The 24,192-nt window shown below is 43.3% G+C and overlaps 1 protein-coding gene across 1 annotated transcript; it reads left to right on the plus strand.

The window, feature by feature from the left end:
- Window positions 1-4,262: 4,262 nt before the first annotated feature.
- LOC120054437 (megakaryocyte-associated tyrosine-protein kinase-like) lies at window positions 4,263-15,397 on the plus strand. The gene is made up of 13 exons (XM_039001855.1): window positions 4,263-4,336; window positions 4,773-4,825; window positions 5,052-5,162; window positions 5,371-5,486; window positions 5,710-5,929; window positions 10,627-10,720; window positions 10,917-10,982; window positions 11,106-11,205; window positions 11,366-11,450; window positions 11,656-11,729; window positions 11,944-12,139; window positions 12,375-12,461; window positions 14,040-15,397. The coding sequence occupies exons 2-13, from the start codon at window positions 4,817-4,819 to the stop codon at window positions 14,229-14,231; spliced, it is 1,350 nt and encodes a 449-aa protein (XP_038857783.1). The 5' UTR covers window positions 4,263-4,336; window positions 4,773-4,816; the 3' UTR covers window positions 14,232-15,397.
- Window positions 15,398-24,192: the final 8,795 nt, after the last annotated feature.

Raw genomic sequence — 24,192 nt, forward strand, 5'->3', positions numbered from 1 at the left:
GCGGTAGGAATGTGAGACCAATATATCCACACATATATAATTACATCAACTTTTCAAAGCGCTGGTAGTGTGTTCAGATTTCATAAGCATGTGCATAAAGATACATGCATACTTGCCGAACTCGTGCACGTTTCAGGTGATGGGAATCTAAATGCACTACCAGCGCTTTGAAAAGTTGATGTAATACTTTCCTGTGGATATATTGTCTCACATTTCTACCGCCAAAAGGACCAACCGCACTAACAACTGTTAAAATGTCATTTGATTCAACATTCTGGCTTGTAGAGCCAGGGGAAACTTTCCTGATTCAAACGTTACAATTCAATGCAATTCAACGTTGGGTTTCCAGGCAAGGTGGTGAATAATCATTGAAGCGCTGCCTAATGTTCGAAGATGCGTATTTGCTTAACGTACACACAACCTTATTGTTTTAATGTGAAAAACTCACGTCGTTGAGTTTGGTAAAATTCAAGCATAATCCTTTACTCAGGTATAAAATCCTAATCAGACACTCATAATGCACCTGTTTATATATCCTAGATAGGTGCCCCATTAGTGCCATCTCTGGGTTGGCATTATAACCATTATCTTAACATCTTCCTTTTAATTTTGAGTTAGCTTGAACACTTCATACCATTTTAATACCACAGTGAAAATACATATTTACATTATCAACACTTAATTTTTTTAAAGATTTAAAAAAATAAAAAATTGTCCAACGTGCCCATACCGCAGGGGCAGTCTTACATTAGCCCTTGTCGCACTGGTAGCATATTGGGCACCTCTGGGATCCTCAGGTCCTCTCCCACAGCCTCCTGAAATTGTGTAGGCACGGTCTTCCCCGTCTCCTCATGTGTCCTGCCCACACCATCCAGAGGATTTTCTCATTTGGCCCTCCTGTATCCTATGCTCTCCTGAACTGGGCGTATGTCCTCCTGGTTCCTTCCATACTTTCGGCCCTTTACTACCACGTCATATGACCTTGCGCTGATGTGCCCTATGCATATGCCAAGACTCCCAAGTGGCTCGTGAACTGGGACCCATTATCTGTAACTACACCACTGTCAGGTATGCCATACCTGCTGAACTGCTGCTTACAACAGTTGATGATGCAACCGACTGTTGTGTCAATCACTTTCTCCACTGCCCAAAAATCAGAAAAGTAGTTAACTATAAATCAGAAAAGGAATGTTCTTTACTGTGAACAGAATCATTCCCACTTTAGACCAAGGACGTGTTGGTATGTCATGTGGCTGCAGCATTTCCTTTTGCTGCTTAGGTAGATTAGCATTACATATGCTGCACACAGCCACAAAATGTTTCATTTCTTGGGTCATGTTGGGCCAGAATACTGAGTCTCTGGCTTTCCTGAGACTGGCTTTGACCTCTGAGTGCCCTGCATGGATACGAGAGAGAATCATTGGGCGTAGAGTTTCTGGCACTATCACCCTGTCGCTTTTGTAGACAACCTCTTCCTGCATTGTGAGTTCATCTCTGTATGTCCAGTAGTCCCTCCCCAGGATGGGTGTACTCTTTCTTGTGTCTGGCCAGCCTCTTAGGATAAAAGACTGAAGCATTTGAGAAGTCTTGTCCTCTGCTGAATGAGCTTTGCTAGCATCCCGTGTCTGCGGGGAGATGTTTTGATCAGTAGCATGGTTCACATCTTCAACCTCAGCCTGTAGAGGATATACAGTCTCATTTGTCTGATATTGGGGGTGACTAGTTGTTGATAGTGTGCTGCTCTAGACAAGAACTCTGCAATGTGAAGCTCTCTTCCTTTCTTGTATACTACCTGTAGTTGATAACGCTGAAGCTTTAGCGTCATCCTTTTGAAGTCGCTTCGGAGCAGACAGAAGAGGTTTTTTGAAGATAACCTCAAGCGGCTTGTGATCAGTGTGCACCGTGATAAAGTTCCTACCATGAAGGTATTGATCAAAACGGTCACAGGCGAACACCATGGCTAGGCACTCCTTTCAAGTTGGCCATATCCTTGCTCCATGGGTGTCAATGTCCTTGAAGCAAATGCAATGGGCTGCCCCTTCTGCAAGAGTGCTGCCCCTAGGCCTTTGTCACTTGCATCACATTGTAGGGTCACTTCAGAGAGGTCATAGTACTTCAGTATTGGTTGGTTGCTTACCAATTTCTTGATTTGCTCCAATGCATCATCATGTTGAGGAAGCCATGCCCACAGCACATCTTTATTGGTCACCCGACGCAATGGCTCGCATACGTCAGACGAGGTAGGAATTTGGCTAAGTAATTTACAAAACCAGCGCAGGGGCGCTGCTTTTGCACCTGTAGGTGGCGGCATTTGCTGTACTGCCTCCACCTTCTTGGGGTCTGGCTTCAGGTCTTCAGCTGTCAAAAGATGTCCCGTGTATGTAATACTGGTGAGCGTGAGCTTAACTTTGTCTTTATTCAGCTTTAGATTCATCTCCCTTGCTCTTTGTAAGGGCTGAGTCAGGTTGTGGTCATGGGCCTGCACTGCTTTTTCCATTGTAGCACCACAGCCGTCATGTCATCAGCTTATGATGCTTATTCCTGGCAGTCCCTGAAGTGCATCATGTTGCCTTCGCTGGTTTCACTCCAAATGGTAACTTTGTCCACCGGTATCTACCATTGGGGTCCAAAATGTGGTGGGTTAACTACTCTTCATCCAAACGTACCTGCCAGTACCCATTTTTTGCATCCAGCACCGAAAAGATTTTCACTTTTGCCAGGCTTGGCAGTATCTCTTCAATGGTAGGCATTTGGTAATGTGTCCTACATAAGGCTTTGTTCAGGGAACTTGGATCAAGGCAGACTTATTTTGCCAGGCTTTTCCACTACAACCATGTTGCTTATCCACTTAGTAGGTTTGGTGACCTTCGTAATGACACCCTGTTCCTCCAATGACTCAACAGCCTTTAGTATATTTTCCTTCCGTGGAATGGGGATTCAGCGGGGAAGCTGTTGAACTGGTCTAACAGACTCATCCACCACCAGGTGAAGCCTTCAAAAACGTCCTCAAACTGTTTCAATATTGCCTCTTAGGTGTTCGAGTCTGATGGGACCTTTTGTTTTTAGTGTTGACATGATGAATGACATGCTGGTGGTTGAACTGTAGCAACTTAAGTTTTTCACATGTTTCTGCTGAAAGGAGAGGCTTTTGCAAGGTTTTCACCACTTGGAACTTTAGTACACGTTTCCCCATCATGATTGGCTTGCAGTTCACTCCCCTACTGGTACAGCCTTGCCTTGCTTGGTTGTGACTTTGCATCTCCATCCTACATTACTTGCATAAAGTCTCTGTCGCTGAGTATATTGACAGCTGAGCCACTGTCTAGCTGGCATTTGATAGTGCTGCTTGGATCATAATCACAGTTATCACATATCAATGGGGTAAGCATTAAGTTTGTAAACCATTTATCTTTGCCACTTTGAACAGAATTAACATCTCATGTATAGCATGTCTGCTTCTTCAGCATAATTTTGATCACTGCGTGTATCCTGTTCTAGCAGATTGACAGGCTTACTTTGTCTGCACACTTTTGCAAATTTTTTGTTTTTTTCCCCAAAGAATTTGCATATAACCCCATATGGTGGGCATTTGGCTCTTGCGTGTGTTGATCCACAGTACCTGCACCCTTCTTTAGTATTTTTCTGCCTTAGATCACTGTCCGATGAATTCTGTTTCCATTTTCTATCGACATGGTCTCTGTATTTGTTCTGAGTGGCATAATTTACTGATTCTGCCTGTTCAGGGACAGTGTTCATCTTTTTTTAATTGGATCTGCGTCTGTTCGTTTGCTCTGCATATATCTATGCCTTTATTCCGCGTTGTGGTTCGCGCAGCATACTTGCTCTTACTCCGTTATCTTTACAGCCAATCACAAGTCTGTCTCTGATCATTTCGTCTATCATTGACCCGAAATCACAAGAATCCGACAATTGACGCAACCTCACAATATATTGACCAGACGTCTGCTTGAGTTTGTTCACGTGTTAAAAATGAATCTTTCACTGCGGTGTCCAATCAGCACTCTCTTCCAATAACACTGAGCAGTGTTGCCCCTCTCACATGCGGGTCATTTTTTATCTAAACCTGTAGCGATTTAATAATTCTCCCACTGATCACGGAAAAACAACCAGTTTTGATACAAATCGCCGTTCATGTCCATGGCGCTAGCCACCGGAATTTGACTGAGACATTTTGTCGTTATAGCCTGTAATGCGACGCGCCGGTGCAATTGGTCACTGGCGTCCGCACTCATTCCACAAATCGAAACAGCAATGAGAAATATGACAGATCGAATCCTAATGCTGATCTACATTATGAACACATTTAGCGTTATAGGTAAGTAACAGTTTCAGCTCAATGTTATAGCTTCACTTGAGTTCTCATTATCAGGAAATAAATAGTCTTAGTTCACACGTCCATTGCTATAGCTCACTAAATGCCTGTATCTAATGACCACTCATCACATCTGTCTTTGGACCATATTACAGTTTGCTTCATTGCTGAGCCACAGGTATCTCTGACTGCCATATGATGTCCCACCTTGAGTGGTCTGTTTTAATGCTGTTGCCTTATTTATTTTCTTATACTGACCTGCTCCTTCAAATAGGGTTTCTTTTTTTAGGAATGTATATATTTTAATGACCGTGAAGGGAGCAGTGGTAGGCTACTGTTACTCTAACATATTGTTTATTTAGCCTACTATTATTGCTAGAATTGTGTTAAAAGTTTTCCAGATGGTGTTTCTCATAAGAAATTTGCTCTCCTTGAACAGGTTATTACTGATGAATTTACATCTATCCAAACGTATTCTTGAGGATGGCAACGGTATGTATCAATTGTATGTCCGGGGTCAGTTACTGGGAGATAAAATCATTAGTTCTGTCATGACACTGCATGGCTTGTTTATCAGTTTGTAGGAAATAGTGACTCATTCCCTCCTGAGAAATAACTGGTTAATGTACCACCATGTCTGAACTTGAATGTTATTTTGAGTTTCTGAGCAACTGATGCTGTAAATGTCAAAGTCGCCTTCTCTATCTCTCCCTTATAGAAGAGTTGGGCGTCCGGCACACGTGTTGCCAAGAGTGACCACAGCAAACCTAAAGCTGGTGAACTGGCCTACCGCAAAGGAGACATCCTTACTATTGTGGAAACAGGAACGGTACATAACAATTTATGTTGTTGTTCTGGGGTCGGAAAAATGGCTCAGGGGCCCTCGTTGCACACAATGTACTTTTCAAATGTAATAATCTAAACTTTCCCCTGCTCTTTGTGCACTGTACTCTGGCGGGGGCTCTATAAATACAGTTGAGATGAAATTAATCTATTTGCATGATTCTACTGAATGCTATTCTGATGCTGTTTTCTAGGGGAAAGGACATTACAAGGCCAGACACAACACCACAGGAGAGGAAGGACTCGTCTCTGCCACCAACGTGCGAGAACGAGAGGCCATTTGCGTCGACCCTAGTCTGAGTCTCATGCCGTAGGTCAATTTAAGCCTATGCGTCTGGACTTCTATATATAGACCTATATTACAATACACCTACTTTATAGCATACAACTATAGTACAATTGAGATGGGAGATTTGGTCCAGTTTGGTTAGCTGTGAGCTAGGGCCAAGTGGTTTCCTGACCATGTGACAACTCCTGGCCCTTTATGGAATATCTATCTAATCCCGACCAATAACTCTGTTGGTCCATGCTAGCTGGTTCCATGGGAAGATCTCAGGTCCTGAGGCGGTGTCCAAGCTGCTGCCTGTGGAGGATGGCCTGTTCCTGGTGCGGGAGTCCATCCGCCACCATGGTGATTACGTGCTCTGTGTCAGCTACTCCAGCCAGGTCATCCACTACCGAGTCATCTACCAGGACAGCAAACTGACCATCGACAACACCCAGTACTTCTACAACCTCTTAGACATGATAGAGGTGAGGAGGAGATAGATCTGTTTCATTTATTTACACTTTTATTTATCAAGTTTTGTCTCATTGAGATAAAATCTATTTTGTAAGACAGACCTTATTGGCAGGGTCAGGAGTTTTTATATAGAAAATTAGCTGAACATGTTGGGATATGTGAACGCAGTGCAGAACTTTTAATAAACAGCTTAACATTCCTAAGGCCACGGGGCCAGACGGAATTCCTGGATCGTACTCGGCGCATGCACTGACAGATGGCAAGTGTCTTCACTGACATTTTCAACCTGTCCCTGATCCGGTCTGTAATACCTATATGTTTCAAGCAGACCACCATAGTCCCCGTGCTCAAGAACGCCAAGGTAACCTGCCTAAATGACCATCGCCCCGTAGCACTCACATCTATAGCTATGAAATGCTTTGAAATTCTGTTCATGGCTCACATGAACACCATCATCCCAGACACCCTGGACCCACTCCAAATTTCAAACCACCCCAAAAGATCCACAGATGACGCACACTGACCTCACACACTTGGACAAAAGGAATGCCTATGTAAGAATGTTGTTAATTGACTACAGCTCAGCATTCAACACCATACCTCCCTCTAAGCTCATCACAAAGCTCAGGACCCTGGGACTCCCTTTGCAACTGGATCCTTGACTTCTTGACGGGCCATCCCCAGGCGGTGAGGGTAGGCAACACTGGGGCCCCTCAGGGGTATTTGCTTAGTCCCCTCCTGTACTCTCTGTTCATCCACGGCTGTGTGGCCGCGCACGACTCCAACACCATCATAAAGTTTGCTGACGACACGACATTGGTAGTACTGATCACAGGCAAAGATGAGGCAGCCTATAGGGAGGAGGTGAGAGACCTGGCAGTCTGGTGCCAGGACAACAACGTCTCCCTCAATGTCAGCAAGACAAAGGAGCTTATCGTGGACTACAGGAAACGGAGGGGCGAGCACACCCTTATCCACATCGATGGGGCTGTAGTGGAGCGGGTCGAGAGCGTCAAGTTCTTCGGTGTCCACATCACTAAGGACTTAACATGGTCCATACACACCCACACAGTTGTGAAGAGGGCACGACAGTGCCTCTTCCCCCACAGGAGGCTGAAAAGATTTGGCATGGGCTCTCACATCCTCAAAAGTTCTACAGCTGCACCATTGAGAGCATCTTGACTTGCTGCATCATTGCTTGGTACTGCAAGGCACCCGACCGCAAGGTGCTACAGAGGGTGTTGAGTACGGACCAGTGCATCACTAGGGCCGAGCTCCCTGCCATCCAGGACCTCTATACCAGGCGGTGTCAGAGGAAGGCCCAAAAACGTGTCAGACTTCAGACACCCAAGCCATAGACTATTCTTTCTGCTACCGCATGGCATGCGGTACCAGTGCACCAAGTCTGGAACCAACAGGACCCTGAAAAGCTTTTACTCAAATCAAATCAAATTGTATTAGTCACATCCGCCGAATACAACAGGTCTGACCTTACAGTGAAATGCTTACTTACGAGCCCCTAACCAACAATGCAGTTTAAAAAAAAATATGAATAAGAAATAAAAGTAACAAGTAATTAAAGAGCAGCAGTAAAATAACAATAGCGAGACTATATACAGGGGGTTACCGGTACAGAGTCAATGTGCGGGGGCACCGGTTAGTCGAGGTAATTGAGGTAATATGTACATGTAGGTAGAGTTATTAAAGTGACTATGCATAAATAATAACAGAGAGTAGCAACGGTATAGGGGAGGGGGGGCAATGCAAATAGTCTGGGTAGCCATTTGATTAGATGTTCAGGATTCTTATTGCTTGGGGGTAGAAGTTGTTTAGAAGTCTTTTGGATCTAGACTTGGCACTCCGGTACCGCTTGCCGTGCGGTAGCAGAGAGAACAGTCTATGACTAGGGTGTCTGGAGTCTTTGACAATTTTGAGTGCCTTCCTCTGACACCGCCTTGTATAGAGGTCCTGGATGGCAGGAAGCTTGGCCCCAGTGATGTACTGGGCCGTACACACTACCCTCTGTAGTGCCTTGCAGTCGGAGGCCAAGCAGTTGCCATACCAGGCAGTGATGCAACCAGTCAGGATGCGCTCGATGGTGCAGCTGTAGAATCTTTTGAGGATCTGAGGACCCATGCCAAATCTTTTAAGTCTCCTGAAGGGGAATAGGTTTTGTCGTGCCCTCTTCACGACTATCTTGGTGTGCTTGGACCATGTTAGTTTGTTGGTGATGTGGACACCAAGGAACACTACAGCCCCGTCGATGAGAATGGGTGCGTGTTCGGTCCTCTTTTTCCTGTAGTCCACAATCATCTCATTTGTCTTGATCACGTTGAGGGAGAGGTTGTTGTCCTGGCACCACACGGCCAGGTCTCTGACCTCCTCCCTATAAGCTGTCTCGTCATTGTCGGTGATCAGGCCTACAACTGTTGTGTCATCGGCAAACTTAGTGATGGTGTTGGAGTCGTACCTGCCCATGCAGTCATGAGAGAATAGGGAGTACAGGATGGGACTGAGGACGCACCCCTGAGGGGCCCCTGTGTTGAGGATCAACGTGGCGGATGTGTTGTGATCTACCCTTACCACCTGGGGGCGGCCCGTCATGAAGTCCAGGATCCAGTTGCAGAGGGAGGTGTTTAGTCCCAGGGTCCTTAACTTATTGATGAGCTTTGAGGGCACTATGGTGTTGAATGCTGAGCTGTAGTCATTGAAAAGCATTCTCACATAGGTGCTCCTTTTGTCCAGGTGGGAAAGGGCAGTGTGGAGTGCAATAGAGATTGCATCATCTGTGGATCTGTTAGGGCGGTGTGCAAATTGGAGTGGGTCTAGGGTTTCTGGGATAACGGTGTTGTGAGCCATTACCAGCCTTTCAAAGCACTTCATAGTTTCAGACGTGAGCACTACGGGTCAGTAGTCATTTTAGCAGGTTACCTTAGTGTTCTTGGGCACAGGGACTATGATGGTCTGCTTAAAACATGTTGTTATTACAGGCTCAGACAGGGAGAGATTGAAAATGTCAGTGAAGACACTTGCCAGTTGGTCAGCTCATGCTCGCAGTACACAGCCGAGAGCGTGATCGCACAGTCTTCCGGAACAGCTGGTGCACTCATGCATGTTTCAGTGTTATTTACCTTGAAGCGAGCATAGAAGTGGTTTAGCTTGACTGGTAGGCTTGTGTCACTGGGCAGCTCTCGGCTGTACTTCCCTTTGCAATCTTTAATGGTTTGCAAGCCCTGTCACATCCGACGAGCGTCAGAGCCGGTGTAGTACGATTCGATCTCTAAGCCATACAAATGCTAAACAAGACTGCTAAATAGCTAATCAAATGGCTACCAGGACTACCTGCATATGCACACACACTGGACTCAACCCACACACTCACACATATTACACTTACATCACATCGTATACACACAAACACACACACACACACACACTACATACGCCCACACATGCATGCTGGTGGTATTTGCTACTACCTGCATGCTGACGCCATGCACACACTTTCATACCACATACGCTGCTGCTCCGCATAAGCTGCTGCTACAGCTCATTCTATTTTATCCTGTTGTCTACTCACTTTACCCTTATAGCTACCTCAATTACCTCGTACCCCTGCACATCGACTCGGCATGTGACAAATAAAATGTGATTTGATTTGGTACTGGTACTCGATTTTTATACTTGTTCTATTTTGAAATGTTTTTGTTTTTCATTGTGTATTTATTCCTCGTGTCACTTTACTCACTGTTAGTCTACTGTTAGTCTCACTGTTAGTCTACACCTGTAGTTTACGAAGCATGTGACAAATAACATTTGATTTGAGGGTTTCCTAACAAATATCTTGCCTACGGTTCTATACTGATGAGCTAATGTTCATTGTCACAACAGGGAGCCTCTCTATGGAAAATTGATCACACTGAATTTGACTTGAACCACACCAAGGCTAACTGTGACCCATTTGAAAGGAAGTGTCGTTTACTGTTTACGGTTTACAAGAAAGGCTTAAGTCTCAGCAGACCTTTTTAATGTTTATATTGAGCCTGTGAGTTTCCGAGCTATTGGAATGCACAGCCACAATGGTGTTTGGAGATGTGAGTGACTGTAAAGACTAAATATGCCTCACCACTCCCTTATCTGTGGAGCACAGATGTCTTTAGTCCAGACTCATATCGCTGACTAACTCTTGTGAGGAAATAAAGGGAGAATCCAGCTGCTCCCTGACACACACACAGCTGTGGGCAGGACTATTGGATTTAAAAATACAATATGTTTGTGTACAGTTCACCATACCATTATTCTGTTTTCTTTTCGATAGTACTAAATTGGTTTAGTTTTAGAATGAATAACTAACATTAAATACTGTACATACATTCAGTATACTGTATGTGGCCCATACACACACCTGTGTTGTGAGTTTTAGCAACAAACTTAGTAAAAAAATTAACAACCCTCATAAGTTTGCGACAGATATATTTGGTAAATCTAGCTCAAACGGCACGTCATAACAGTAGTCAGGACACAAGTCTTCTTTAGTTTCACTGCAAAGCCACAGTGCACTAACCACAGTGCACTAACCACAGCTGATACGGGGCAGGTGCTGAAGCTTAGCTCTCTAACACAGCATTATTCTCTCCAAAAGTGTCAATGACAGTATAGTTCAGTCTCTGTTTTTAATATAAGCTGTCACTAATGGCTATCTTTGCAGTTCTACTCCAAGAGCAAGGGAGCTATTGTTACCAAACTTCTAAAGCCCAAAGAGAAGGAGGGCACCAAGTCAGCTGAGTTGGAGCTGTCTAAAAGTAAGTGCTTGGGCTTTACAGTCTCATGATGTGTCAGAGTTGGCCTCCTCAAGGCTCAGAGATCTATGCCTTTCTGGGTGGGGGCCACAGGGTATTTTGTGGGTGGGAGGGTGTGTCTCACGTCTTTTCTTTTGAAGTGAGAGCTATAAAGAATGAAAAGCTACTTGTTTTAGACTGGTGTCTGTCTGTGTCACAGCAGGATGGCTGCTGGATATCAGGGAGCTGACCTTGGGAGGGAGTATCGGGGAGGGGGAGTTTGGAGGTGAGATTGCAATGTCTTATTGTGATTTTTTTTAATGAGCCGGTAAACCATTCTAACGTTGAATTGAACCCTGATTCTAGATGTTACAGGTTTAATTGACAGTCTTATTCTTTTGTCCCCTAGCGGTGTATGAAGGAGACTACATGGGCCAGAAGGTGGCAGTAAAGAACATTAAATGTGATGTAACAGCACAGGCATTCTTAGAAGAGACCACTGTTATGACGTGAGTCGAGAGTAACGAGACATGTTTTCTTGATTAACTTAATTAAATTTAGGAACTTCTGTCTTTTGTTCCTTCGTCCCCTTTTTACTTCCTTTCTTTCTTACTTCCTTACCCTTCATTCCTTCCTTAATTGATTGTTTTTGGTCTGACTCGCCACTAGGAAACTGCAGCATAAGAATCTGGTGCGGTTGTTGGGGGTGATCCTACACAATGGACTGCACATCGTCACAGAGCTCATGGCCAAGGTACTGCTGCCGTGACTTCAGTACAGTCAATCTGTCATCACCGTCAATCAAGATTAACAAATATACTAGGAGTAGACTTAATCTCAGTCCAGGAGACAGGCCTTAAAAGCTTGTTGATGCAAAACAATTGTAGCAAACACACACTTAGGGACTAATTTAGATTACACAACTCTTATCCAACCGTCTCTTTATTTGTGCGTTGCAGGGTAATCTGGAGAACTTCCTCCGGACAAGGGGCCGTTATGTCATCAGCACTGACCAGCTACTACGCTTTGCACTGTGAGGCCATATCATAGAGTTAAATAGAACTCTATACACTGTACATTACTACAGTCACACTGCCCTTTAACAGTCATTCATAGCAGTCATTCATAGCTGATCCCATCCCATATACAGTTAAACGGCTCTTCTTGGGACTCTCCCTGCCGCATTACCAACCTTACATTTGTGTCTATTTCAGTATATAAGACTGTGTGTGTTGTTGTGTGTTCAGAGATGTATGTGAGGGTATGGAGTACCTGGAGTCTAAGAGGTTGGTCCACAGAGACCTAGCAGCCCGTAACATCCTGGTCTCCAACGAGGGCGTGGCCAAGGTCAGTGACTTTGGATTGACCAAGTTGGACTGCAAGGCCTCAGACAACGCTAAACTACCAGTCAAATGGACAGCCCCTGAAGCCCTGAAGAAAGAGGTATGAGGATGTTTGCCCCTCGAACGTTTATCACGCTTACGGTACAGACGTATGTGTATTCACAGACTTAAAGAATGTATAATTCATGTGAATCGTGTATGATTGTTGGCTGGTGTCAGGGTTTTAGCCTATGTCGTTATTAGACAATACCTCTCATGTCAGTCAGCCATCGTTGTTGTGATTTTGGCTACATATCATTGATTTGCCTTTGTGGTTATGTGTGGTTGTCTTGCAGAAATTCTCCACGCGGTCAGACGTATGGAGCTACGGTGTTCTCCTCTGGGAGACGTTCTCTTATGGTCGACAACCCTACCCCGAGATGGTGAGTCCTGACTTTACATCACCGTTCATAAAGATCAGTGGAGTTATGAGTCACTGTGGAAGCACAATGCGACAAACATTTGTATGAGACAAATGTGAGCTGTTTTGTTTTTTTCTTCGAAAAATCAATCAAGGCAGTCCACCCCAGTTGCTTACTTTCTTAAGGTGGTGTAATGCGCGGAACGATGGCATGCCATAGCTCTCTGTCATTCATGGAAGCTGCAAGGTCCTCTGTTCTGACACCAGTGTTGCAGCAGGTGTCCCAGTGGTCTTAGCCTGTGGGAGGAGAGCCTCGGTGTCCTCTGGATACCTGCGACAGTGTTCAGTGTCCTTATCTTTGCGCTGATCAGTGACAAAGTGCCAACCCAGTAGTTTTTACTACCTGGTGCACCATAGACATCCTGACACCAGCGCGTTTCACCTATTATGGTTGGTCCTAATGGAAAACGTATATATATATATATTTTTACATGTATGCCTTTATGACCCATTATCCACGTACGTCAGCAGTGCTTTATCCACTGATAAACTTACGGTATTGAAACGAAGGAAACTCTGCCTGAGGTTAAAGGCCGTGTAAGTGCGTCACAAGGATTTGCACCGGACTCATTTTATCTCTCCTGAATGGGTGTCGGAAGGAAATGAGGGGATTCAGAAGCTTGGCTCTGGTCCTACTGTGTGTAGTTATGATGTTTTACCAGTAGGGGACCCCTGTGAATAGGTTTAAACCATATTTCTGTCCCATGGTTTCTGATACGGTTATATACTGTAGTCTGTCCCAGACCTCTGTTTCTTTAGCACTACATCTTCATTGACACTCATTGTCACCATATGTGTTAATTTGAAGAAAAACACCCTAGTCTTGGTGAAGCAGCACCGATAACTGCCCTGTCATCACGGCAGAGTATGTTAACTCTAGAGAAATGGAAGGGTGCATTATTTATTTACTTCATACTTAAAATCCTCTTTATTCATGCTTTATCTGTTTGTAGGGAGTCTCAGTTACTCCCCACACAGGTATGTAAAGCAGAGAATCAAAGCAATGCTACTAAGCAGGTAATAATGGCAGGGATAAACCAGGATTAGTGCTTGTAGGCCGCGTTTCTACGGCAACAGCTCCTGTTGGCAGCCAGCCAAAAAGAAGAACGAAGGGGCGGGGTGAGGAGTGTGAGAGAGGTTGTGTGTTCATGAGTGCGTATGTGTGTTTGTACATGTAGGGGGGGAAGAGATTATGGAACTTGCACTCTCCTGTGACACACAGTCTCAATCCGTTGTACCTGTCCAGCCCTATCCCTGTTTACCTGGCAGGACAGGGGGAATATGAGGACATGGCATGGGCAGCCAGCGGGGAATCAACTAGACTGACTTAAAGCATGCTTAGTGGTGGTTTAACCATATAATTAGAATGAGTGGCTCATACTGTACTTGTTTAATGCAGGCGATGTAACATACAGATACAGTATGTAGACAAAATGTTGTGTGATTGATATTCATTTTGTGTCCACTAAAAAGTTAACAGGCCCTTTAAGAGGGGATGACATTATCACATGTCCCATCTTTTTCCTTATGTCTCCCTCAGTGTCTGAAGGAGGTGAAGGAGCTTGTGGAGCAGGGTTACCGTATGGAGGCTCCAGAGGAGTGTCCCCCCGGTGTCTACGCCCTGATGAGGTGCTGCTGGGAGGCTGAGCCCAGGAAGAGGCCCTCCTTCCAGAAACTACAGGAGAAGCTGGAGAGAGAGCTGACCAAACACAGCCCTGGCCCTGGCTGCTGAAATCAATTTAATAATCCTATTCAAATAATTACTGTTCTTTTGTTGTGAGCTGCCTGGAGCAGGGACAGTAACCCGGGACAGGTGGCCCCAAGTGGTTACAGCTCGCTTCACAGCTTTCCCTGGAAACTCAATGTATTCTAGCATCACACGGACAAAAGAGTAGCGGATGAAGGAGTTTGCTTCTGCTGCGTGCGCGTGCGCACACACATCCTGTATTTGGCTACAGTGTAAAATCATGCATCTTGATTTGCTTAAAGAAAAAGCATATCGTTTTTATGGCAAAATTGTTTAAACGTATGTTGAGTTTGTGCGATGAAGGATGCAGGATATTATAATAAGACATAACCTGTAACAACATGTTATGGATTTACTGTAATGAAGAGTCCTTACACTTATTTCTGTCTGTGGTATTAGAGGGAGCAACTCAACTCGTCATATCTCCACACCCCAATTCTGTTTCCTGAGCAACATACTGTATTATTTGTGTTACCAAAATGTGGCCATTATTTTAGCTTTCATAAGAGACAGAGAGCGAAAAGGATAGAGGGAGAGCGAGATGCAAAGAGGGAAAATGCTGATCCGGGATTAAATCCCAGATCATCCGTATCTGCTTGTTTCAGACTGTAATTGTCCAGCAATATGCCCTGCGACTCGGAGCTTAATATGTGAAATCTTGAATGTTATTGCTGATATTAGTGAGGAATTACAAAGCCGACAGCAGTTTGTCTGTGTACAAGCTCTGAGGAGCTACAGGGGATTGGGACGGAATATCCTATTTTATTTTCAGTTCATTTGCCATAAATGTAGTAGGCCTATACTCCCATAAAACCAGTGACTCAGCAGGTCTTAGTCGATCTATCTGTGTAAAGGGAATTTCTTTATTCAATCCTGTTCCTAAAAGCAAAGGGGTGCTCAGTTTGAACAGTAATTGTTGGATTTTGGACAATGGACATTTACAAAGAAGAGAAACATGCTGCATCTGGGGTTTACAAAAAACTTTTTTTTTTAAATAATGTAGAGCACATAAGGGACTTATCTCTAAAACAACCAAGGTTCCTCTGTCTTCAAGCAGCTATGATTTAACTCAACCCAGATTAGAGAGGGGAGAGATTTTTATTTTATTATTGTTGTCACGTTACAACCCAAATTAAAGATGTCATTAGTTTTAAGTCTTTGTAAGCCTGGTATTTGTCTTTCACCCATGGGATGGACCCCAGATTGAGTCCTGATCCGCTCCCATCACATCATTTGCTTTGTTTCACTAAAACTTCTAATGGATGATTTGAAATATTCCAAGAAATGATGAAAAAATAAATAGGAACATTTTTAATTTATTAAAAGATTTAGGTGGCATTTGACTTATTTCTGGTTAAAGACAACGGGTATTGAAGAAGGAATTGTTATAATGAAGAAGGAATTGAAGAAGGAATTGTCTGTGATTTAAGGAGAAGCCCTACAGTGTATTGGTCACTACCGGTACCGTGCAGTAGATTTAAAATTACTGGAAACCACTTAAATTCAACTGGATCCCATTCTCATGCACTCAAGTTCTTGCGAACTCACTACTGTAGAACAACATTAAGTGGGAGTTTGTTTACGATAAAAATTCCTTTGTTCTGTTAGCCATCTCATTAGAAATATTTTAGAATGTTGACGTTTAACTATGGTAGTCTTCCTATACACAGACGACACGCTGTGCGCAGGGCCCCACGGCCGTTAGGGGGCCCCCCACCAAAAACAAAGAAAACATTTGAGTCTCAATTTACTGTAGAATACACAAGGTGCAATTTCAAAATTTGGTAGTGCATCAGCAGTTTTTCTCTGATGTCAGTGTCAGTCACTGACAGTCACTAAATTAGTCCATGTCCGCTAACAGTTTATAAGATTTCTTAGGTAATTAAGTCTAGCCAGATATCTAAACCTTATCTACTGGGCACGTCCCCAGGGGCCCTAACCTCCAGGGAGACTCCGACCCCCAGGGGGCCTCCATTGATTTTGTTAGTCACCCAAGTATCATATGAACATGGCCCCAGGGGCACATTACACATGTCACTATAATAACATATTACAGTATATAGTTATGGCTCTTACAATAAGACGTCAATAAGACGCAATAAGGAGAAGTCTGGTGCTAGAGTGGAGGTCAGAGTGGATACGGGGGCATTTAAAAAAAAAAGTGTGTTTAAATGCCACTATTTAGACATTCTAATGAGACCATGTTGGTGTTTGACTTGTCGTCAACTGGGTCATTATTAGTTACGTTGGCCAAGCCTTTCTTGGATTGCTCCATTGATAATTGTGGCCAAGGCTGAGCTTAACCTGAAGTTGACTGGGAAATAAAGATCATGTTGACCAAGCCTGTGCTGGAACTGTTAGACTGGGCCATAAGTAGTGTTGGGCCAACATGGAGAAAAACCCCTGGATGCCTACTATGCCTGTCCTGGGCTGCCAGCAGAGCCTTATAGAAGCAGCAGGCCACAACCAGGGTGGCATTGGTATAATTATTGGCTACTAATTAAGCAGACACAGTTATCAGACTCCTATAATCCAGGCTTACAGTTCAAATGGAAACTGCTCTTTTGACACTCTAAGCTGCTCTGAAATATTTTTGATCCCCTCCTCATGCTCTGTTGAATCAAATTGAGTGAGATACTGGGGCGAGTTCTCCTTCAGTGCATGGCTTTAGAAAGGTAATGTGATATTTGAATTTGAATAAGTTGCTTTTAGGCTCTCATTACTTACTTAGCCAATTATCCTGTGTGTTTTGTTTTGTCTGTGATGCAGTTAACTCAAAATGGAAGGAGGAAGTTGATCTGAGGGCTAACTGTGAGGTGATGCTCCGGAGTAGTGATAGGTCAGAAAGATATACCCTTCCAACTTCAGTAGGATTTTAAAACTGAATTGTTAACACAGAGTGAACTGAGAGTCCGTTACTGGATTTCCAGGTGTTTTTCTTTTACAAAAGTACCAGGGGAACCCAATCAAAGCTCAACTGGCCTTTGGTTACTGGCATGTGTGATTGTTAATGAGGATGAGAGCCAGTTGATAGTGAAGGCTTCCTGCCCCAGTGCCTTGGTTTACATCAGTTAGCTACACTCTGAGGACACATGCTACAGGCTGGACACAGTTACACAATAATACTGCTTACCCAGCCAGGGCTGGCTATGGCCTTTTGGGGGCTTTGTGGCTACCCTTTTGATGGGGAGAGAAAAATGTACATTTTAAAAGTTAATTTAAAGGGGTTACCGGTACCGAGTCAATGTGAGGGGGTACAGGTTAGTCGAGGTAAATTGAGGTAATGTGTACATGTAGGTAGGGGTAAAGGGACTATGCATAGATTTTGCCATGGGGCGGAGAGAAAATGTTGCAATTTTCTAATCAATGGGGGCCCCCTGGAGGTCAGGGGCCCTGGGCTCCTTGTGTATTCTACTACTCTAACTCGGGGCCCTAGTGACTGGGGGCCATAAGCGACCGTTTATGCCTGGAGCCGGCCTTGTACACGGCAAGTGGTGGAGAGGAACAGTAATTAAATTATGAAACAAGGGATCAAGGCCAGCCTTTAACTTACTTATTTTTGATTGACGTTAGTCATGTTTGTCAGGTACGGGACCCTCTATGTAGGGTTCTTTATAGAACCCCAACCTAGAACCCTCTATGAAGGGTTCTTCCTAGAACCCTCTACAGTTCCACCAGCCTTATTAGCCTTTAAAATATAACTCTAAATATGACAATACGTTACATATATCATAAGTCCTTTGTTTGAGAGCCTAGTTAAACTCCTGGTTTACAGGCCATATCAGGCCTGCATGTCACATTATGCTGGCCTACAAAGTGATGTGTAATTCCTATTGGAATATAGCCAGATTTCTAACAATTGGAATTTTGAATCACCTTCAACCTGCATTCAGAATGATTGCCATGGCATAGAAAATTGACAACCTAAACCATCTAAACTGGAACAAGATTCAATTAGTTTAGAAACATGTATGTCATTTATCTTTGTGTAACATAGGATCAATCAATCAATGTACATGCAAAAACAAAGAGATTGAAACAAACAATTCTAAAAATCCACCTGCTATAGAGTATGCTGAGAAATATGTTCATGGTGGGCGTGGTTTTTAAAGTTTTACTCTTCATAGAGTAACAATTATACAATTACACTCACTTCTGGTTCTTAACACAAACACCTTGGTTTTACACCACAGAGTGTTAATTTACCTCTTTACAGACTTAATTTAACTCCTGAATCAACTCTAGAAATTTTACACTGAGAAATCAACATTAGGTAACACTGGCCAATTTACTGTGTACAGATATTGCCAAATATACAGTGCCTTCGGAAAGTATTCAGACCCCTTGACTTTTTTCACATTTTGTTATATTACAGCTTTATTCTAAAATTGATTAAACTGTTTCCCTCCCTCATTAATCTACACACAATACCCCATAATGACAAAGCAAAAACTGGTTTTTAGAAATGTTTGCTAATCTATCATTTCAAAAAATATCACATTTACATAAGTATTCAGACCCTTTACTCAGTACTTTTTTGAAGTACCTTTAGCAACTATTACAGCATCGAGTATTCTTGGGTATGACGCTACAAGCTTGGCACACCTGTATGTGGGGGAGTTTCTCATATTCTTCTCTGTAGATCCTCTTAAGCTCTGTCAGGTTGGCTGGGGAGCGTCACTGCACAGCTATTTTCTGGTCTCTCCAGAGATGTTCGATCGGGTTCAAGTCCGGGCTCTGGCTGGGCCACTCAAGGACATTCAGAGACTTGTCCCGAAGCCACTCCTGCGTTGTCTTGGTTTTGTGCTTAGGGTCGTTGTCCTGTTGGAAGCTGAACCTTCGCACCAGTCTGAGGTCCTGAGCGCTCTGGAGCAGGTTTTCATCAAGGATCTCTATACTTTGCTCTGTTCATCTTTCCCTCAATCCTGACTAGTCCCCGTCACTGCCGCTGAAAAACATCCCCACAGCATGATGCTGCCACCTCCATGCTTCACCATAGGGATAGTGCCAGGTTTCCTCCAGATGTGACGCTTGGCATTCAGGCCAAAGAATTCAATCTTGGTTTCATCAGACCAGAGAGTCTTGTTTCTCATGGTCTGAGAGTCTTTAGGTTGGCAAACTTTTGGCAAACTCCAAACGGGCTGTCGTGCCTATTACTGAGGAGTGGCTTCCGTCTGGCCACTCTACCATAAAGGCCTGATTGGTGGAGCGCTGCAGAGATGGTTGTCCTTCTGGAAGGTTCTCCCATCTCCACAGAGGAATTCTAGAGCTCTGTCAGAGTGACCATCGGGTCTTGGTCACCTCCCTGACCAAGGCCCTTCTTCCCCGATTGCTCAGATTGGCCGGGCGGCCAGCTCTAGGAAGAGTCTTGGTGGTTCCAAACTGCTTCCTTTTAAGAATGATGGAGGCTACTGTGGTTCTGGGGACCTTCAATTCTGAAGACATTTTTTGGTACCCTTCCCCAGATCTGTGACTCGACACAATCCTGTCTCGGAGCTCTACGGACAATTCCTTTGACCTCATTGCTTGGTTTTTGCTCTGACAGGCACTGTCAACTGTGGGGCCTTAAATAGACAGGTGTGTGCCTTTCCAAATCATGTCCAATCAATTGAATTTACCACAGGTGGACTCCAAGTTGTAGAAATATGTCAAGGATGATCAATGGAAACGGGATACACCTGAGCTCAATTTTTTTTTTTTATGTACAAAAAATTCTAAAGACCTGTTTTCGCTTTGTCATCATGGGGTGTTGTGTGTAGATTGCAAAAAAATATATTTAATCAATTTTAGAATAATGCTGTAACGTAACAAAATGTGGAAAAAGTCTAGGGGTAAGTACTTTCCGAAGGCACTGTACATGTATGTACAGTTTAAAATGTTCTCATATCTTTTAAAACTCTGAAGGGTTAATGCTTATACTCTGAGGTAAACACTATACTCAGGCACTATTTAAAATAAAACAGATTTAGATTTAGAAGAGTTCTATGTAGAACCCATCTTGCCTTCCAAAGAATCAACCTTTTCCTCCAGAAATGGTTCTTAGGTTGAACCCTTTTCCTTACAGAGAACCCTTGTCTTCCAAAAAGGGTTCTTCAGATGAAAATGGTTATTGGTAGAACCCTATCCCTCTGCGAATAATCTTTTCGGAAGTACATTATTTTTTTTTATAACTTAGTTGAAAGTCATCAGCAAGTGTATTCTTTCTACTAATGTTGAATATGCTCAGTTGAGGTACATACTGTATACTGTAATTCTATGGTACTCCAACAGGTACATTTAAAAATATATATCTTACATTAGGGTAAATTTAAGCAGGGAGTCCCATTGAGACCAACGTCGATTTTGCAAGGGAGCCCTTCCTCAGTTGCCTATTTCAAGGAAGAGTGACACCTCTTATCTTCATTTACATTTGAAAGCTGTCCTGTAATTACATATGTCAGTCAAAAGCAGTGAAATAATGTAGATATTTGAAGGACCTTGCTCAACCTTTTTGTTCGCAAATCTTTACAGATACCAGACACAGACCTGAGAGTGTTAGGTAACTTGAAATCCAGCGTCATAACACATTATGACACAGCCATAACCATGTCATAATAGCTGACATAACCTGTCATAATATGGTCATAACACTGTCATGACTCATAAATTTACATCTGTTGTGACATATTGCGTTATTTTATGGCTTGCTATGAGATCTACATAAAACTGTCAAAACCGACATTTATTCAAATGTGTTTTTTTCCTGCCAAGAAGTTTCCTTTCGTTTGAAAGTTTGTTTCTTAAGTCTTTCGCTATTGTCGTTGTTTACAGACATGTTTTTTTTGTCATCATGTTTTAAATACACTTTGTGACAGTATCAAGAAGCATTATGACCATCATAATCATATAAGCCAGATACCTATCAGGTACATCAAATCAAATCAAGTTTATTTTATATAGCCCTTCGTACATCAGCTAATATCTCGAAGTGCTGTACAGAAACCCAGCCTAAAACCCCAAACAGCAAGCAATGCAGGTGTAGAAGCACGGCGGCTAGGAAAAACTCCCTAGAAAGGCCAAAACCTAGGAAGAAACCTAGAGAGGAACCAGGCTATGAGGGGTGGCCAGTCCTCTTCTGGCTGTGCCGGGTGGAGATTATAACAGAACATGGCCAAGATGTTCAAATGTTCATAAATGACCAGCATGGTCAAATAATAATCAGGAGTAAATGTCAGTTGGCTTTTCATAGCCGATCATTAAGAGTATCTCTACCGCTCCTGCGGTACATGCCCTTATGTCAGTCATGACTCACAAAGAGGGTGTCTTGTCCTGCCGCTGAAATCTGTTCCTACATTCATTCCAGATTAAAAAACATGAGCTCTGGCACTCCCAGAAAAATTTGTTTGTGTGGAGGTGCTGACGGCAAATAAACTATCAAAATAAAGAAAGTCGCACACTCCATAAATGAACTCCCAGTAATTTATTGGGTATTTACCAACGTTTCGGCAGCACTGTGCCTTCTTCAGGGTAATCCCAGTCATCCGAAAGAGAGCATTGGGGTAAGAGCATGTCTGACATCGATGTGTGCTCAATTACAATGATAATATAATATGGTCAATTTCAGAAAATATGATCTAACATTAACATACTGTTGACAAGTAGGCTTATGTAAGTGTTATAACCAGCATTAAAATAATGCAATATATGTTACAACAGGTCTAAATGTGTCATGACAGTGTTATGACCATATTATGACATGTTATGTCAGCAGTTATGACATTATGACATGGTTATGACCGTATCATAACGTGTTATGACGCTGGATGTCAAGTAAAGTGTTATTGTTCAACTCATGAGAGCTGCTGGGGATGATATTACAGTCTTTTAGACGCTTCAGTATATACACGTTTGCCCATAGAGGACTCAAATACACAACCCTTGAGTTGCAGAACAGATTTATGAGGCCATTACTGGGCCTCTGCAGTCCAATAAAATCTGATCTAGGATCACTCATAGGACAAATCTGCATGTCTTAGAACTCTAGTTCACCAAGGCTCAATCTCAATGTCATGACAACAAATCATGACCAAGAAGTGCACTAGAGAATAGAGGGTCTGTTATGATGGTGCTGGTCTGATCAGTTCCTTCTGGACCGGCTTTATGGCCCGAGATTACAGGACCCACTGGGGGGATTAGGCATGCAGGCCCAGATCAGTAAACACACACAACGATCAAAATCACGCCAAGAGCACTCCATCTTTCTTAATCTCTCAAGGCATAATATAGGTCATAGGACGTGGGTTTTGGTCTTTAATAACATTCTTTGTACAGTCGGTTTTTAATTCATCATTTCTTTCTATCTGTGGGATTTTGCATATCGTTCCAAGAGTTTTAGAAAATGTGTAATGTGACAGACAATTTAAATAAAGGTTAAATTAAAATAAAATAAAATGGAATATGACATGGCCTGCTCCTGGCGCACCCTATAACTGGTTTAATTCTGTTAACGCTTCAGGCATAATTAGAGCTGGTGTTTTTGGCCTCATAAGTGACTCCCTTTAGAGGCTTTAAGGTAATAGTTACATAAGTGGTGTGTAGACTTTCATCAAGGCCCAGAGTTCTCTCTGTTCAGGTCATGTGGTCAGCAGTGACTTATAGCTTATGATGATAATCATGATTCTACAATAGTACTAGTGTGTCAAATGCCTCAACACAGCACTCTACACTTGGAGACTAGTATCAATGAGTAAATAGATAATGACTTGAATAGCTAGCTACTTACTGTACTTGTTGATTTGGGTGATTTGTGAGTAGAGGGTAAATGCCAGTGTTAGATAGATAGGGTCAAAGCCTGGAAACAAAGAGTCAGGAGAGATTAAGGGAGTGTGGGTCAAGAGGGGTAAGAAGCTATTAAGGAGGGTCAGACAATCTGGGAGTCGGAGGAGGAAGAGGCACCTGAGTGACAAAGTGAAGCACCTAAGCAGCAGATTAAATGCCAAAGTACGTCAGTCTTTTCCAGGGCAGCCCATGCTTACTGAAGTTAAAGAGTATTAGATTAAGTGCTGAAGACGGATTGTTATCCCCATACATTTAGGCTGCAGTCGCGGTGGAAACAGCCATAGGCTCTTACCTCTGCATGGCGCTAGAGAGCATCCTGACTCCTGCAGCGTGAAGGGAAAGGGTCGCCGGCCATATCCACAAAGGGCCGGCGTGGGTGCATGCTTTTTGTTCTGGCCAAGAAGTAACACATCTAATTCAATAAACTAATCAAAGTCTTTACTGAATATTGATTAATTTAATCAGACGTGACACTGCTTGGAGGCGGAGAAAAGCTTGCACTCACCCGACCCTTTTGCGGATAAGACCGGCATCAGTGGGAGTTAATAGCTGCTAAGGAAACATTACACCATGTTGCAGGTATTAAAGAATATGGAATGCTCCATTTTGTGATGGTTCGATGAAGGGACAAGCCGGGTTTAGATAGGTGGGGCTGGACTTATACACTTTAAGTGGATATGTGACTTAATGCCCAACAGTGACGTAGCATTTAGCCTCTGGATGTTTCACAGCACTGTTTACCTCTCTGTCCTAGGCCCAACACTCAGTCTATATTGTTGTGATTAAGACATTATTATAAACAATAGTAATGGTCCGGTGTGGCCCAGTTGGTAGAGCATGGTGGTTGCAATGCCAGGATTGTGGGTATGATCCCTGCGGGGGCCACCCTTATGAAAATGTTTGCACGCATGACTAATTTGGTTAAAAGTGTCAGCTAAATGGCATATATTATATTTGGCATATTTTCAATGAGCCTCCCACAAGAAATTCCTTACTGCCCATGACATCGATAAGCAGGCGGAATTGTACACCAGACAACAAAGATTTGTGATTTCATTAGATACAGTACTGTACACTGACAAACAACCATCTGTGGAGTAACATGGGGATGTTTCTAAGCCTAGATGTT

Source organism: Salvelinus namaycush, chromosome 10 (assembly GCF_016432855.1).
Source record: "Salvelinus namaycush isolate Seneca chromosome 10, SaNama_1.0, whole genome shotgun sequence".
Taxonomy (NCBI): Eukaryota; Metazoa; Chordata; class Actinopteri; order Salmoniformes; family Salmonidae; genus Salvelinus; species Salvelinus namaycush.

What these genes read in the sequence shown, in the direction of transcription:
- LOC120054437 (XM_039001855.1), top strand. An exon ending in CTATTGTGGAAACAGGAACG is followed by an intron (nt 5,163 to 5,370) that starts GTACATAACAAT and finishes GCTGTTTTCTAG; the next exon opens with GGGAAAGGACATTACAAGGC. An exon ending in CCTAGTCTGAGTCTCATGCC is followed by an intron (nt 5,487 to 5,709) that starts GTAGGTCAATTT and finishes GGTCCATGCTAG; the next exon opens with CTGGTTCCATGGGAAGATCT.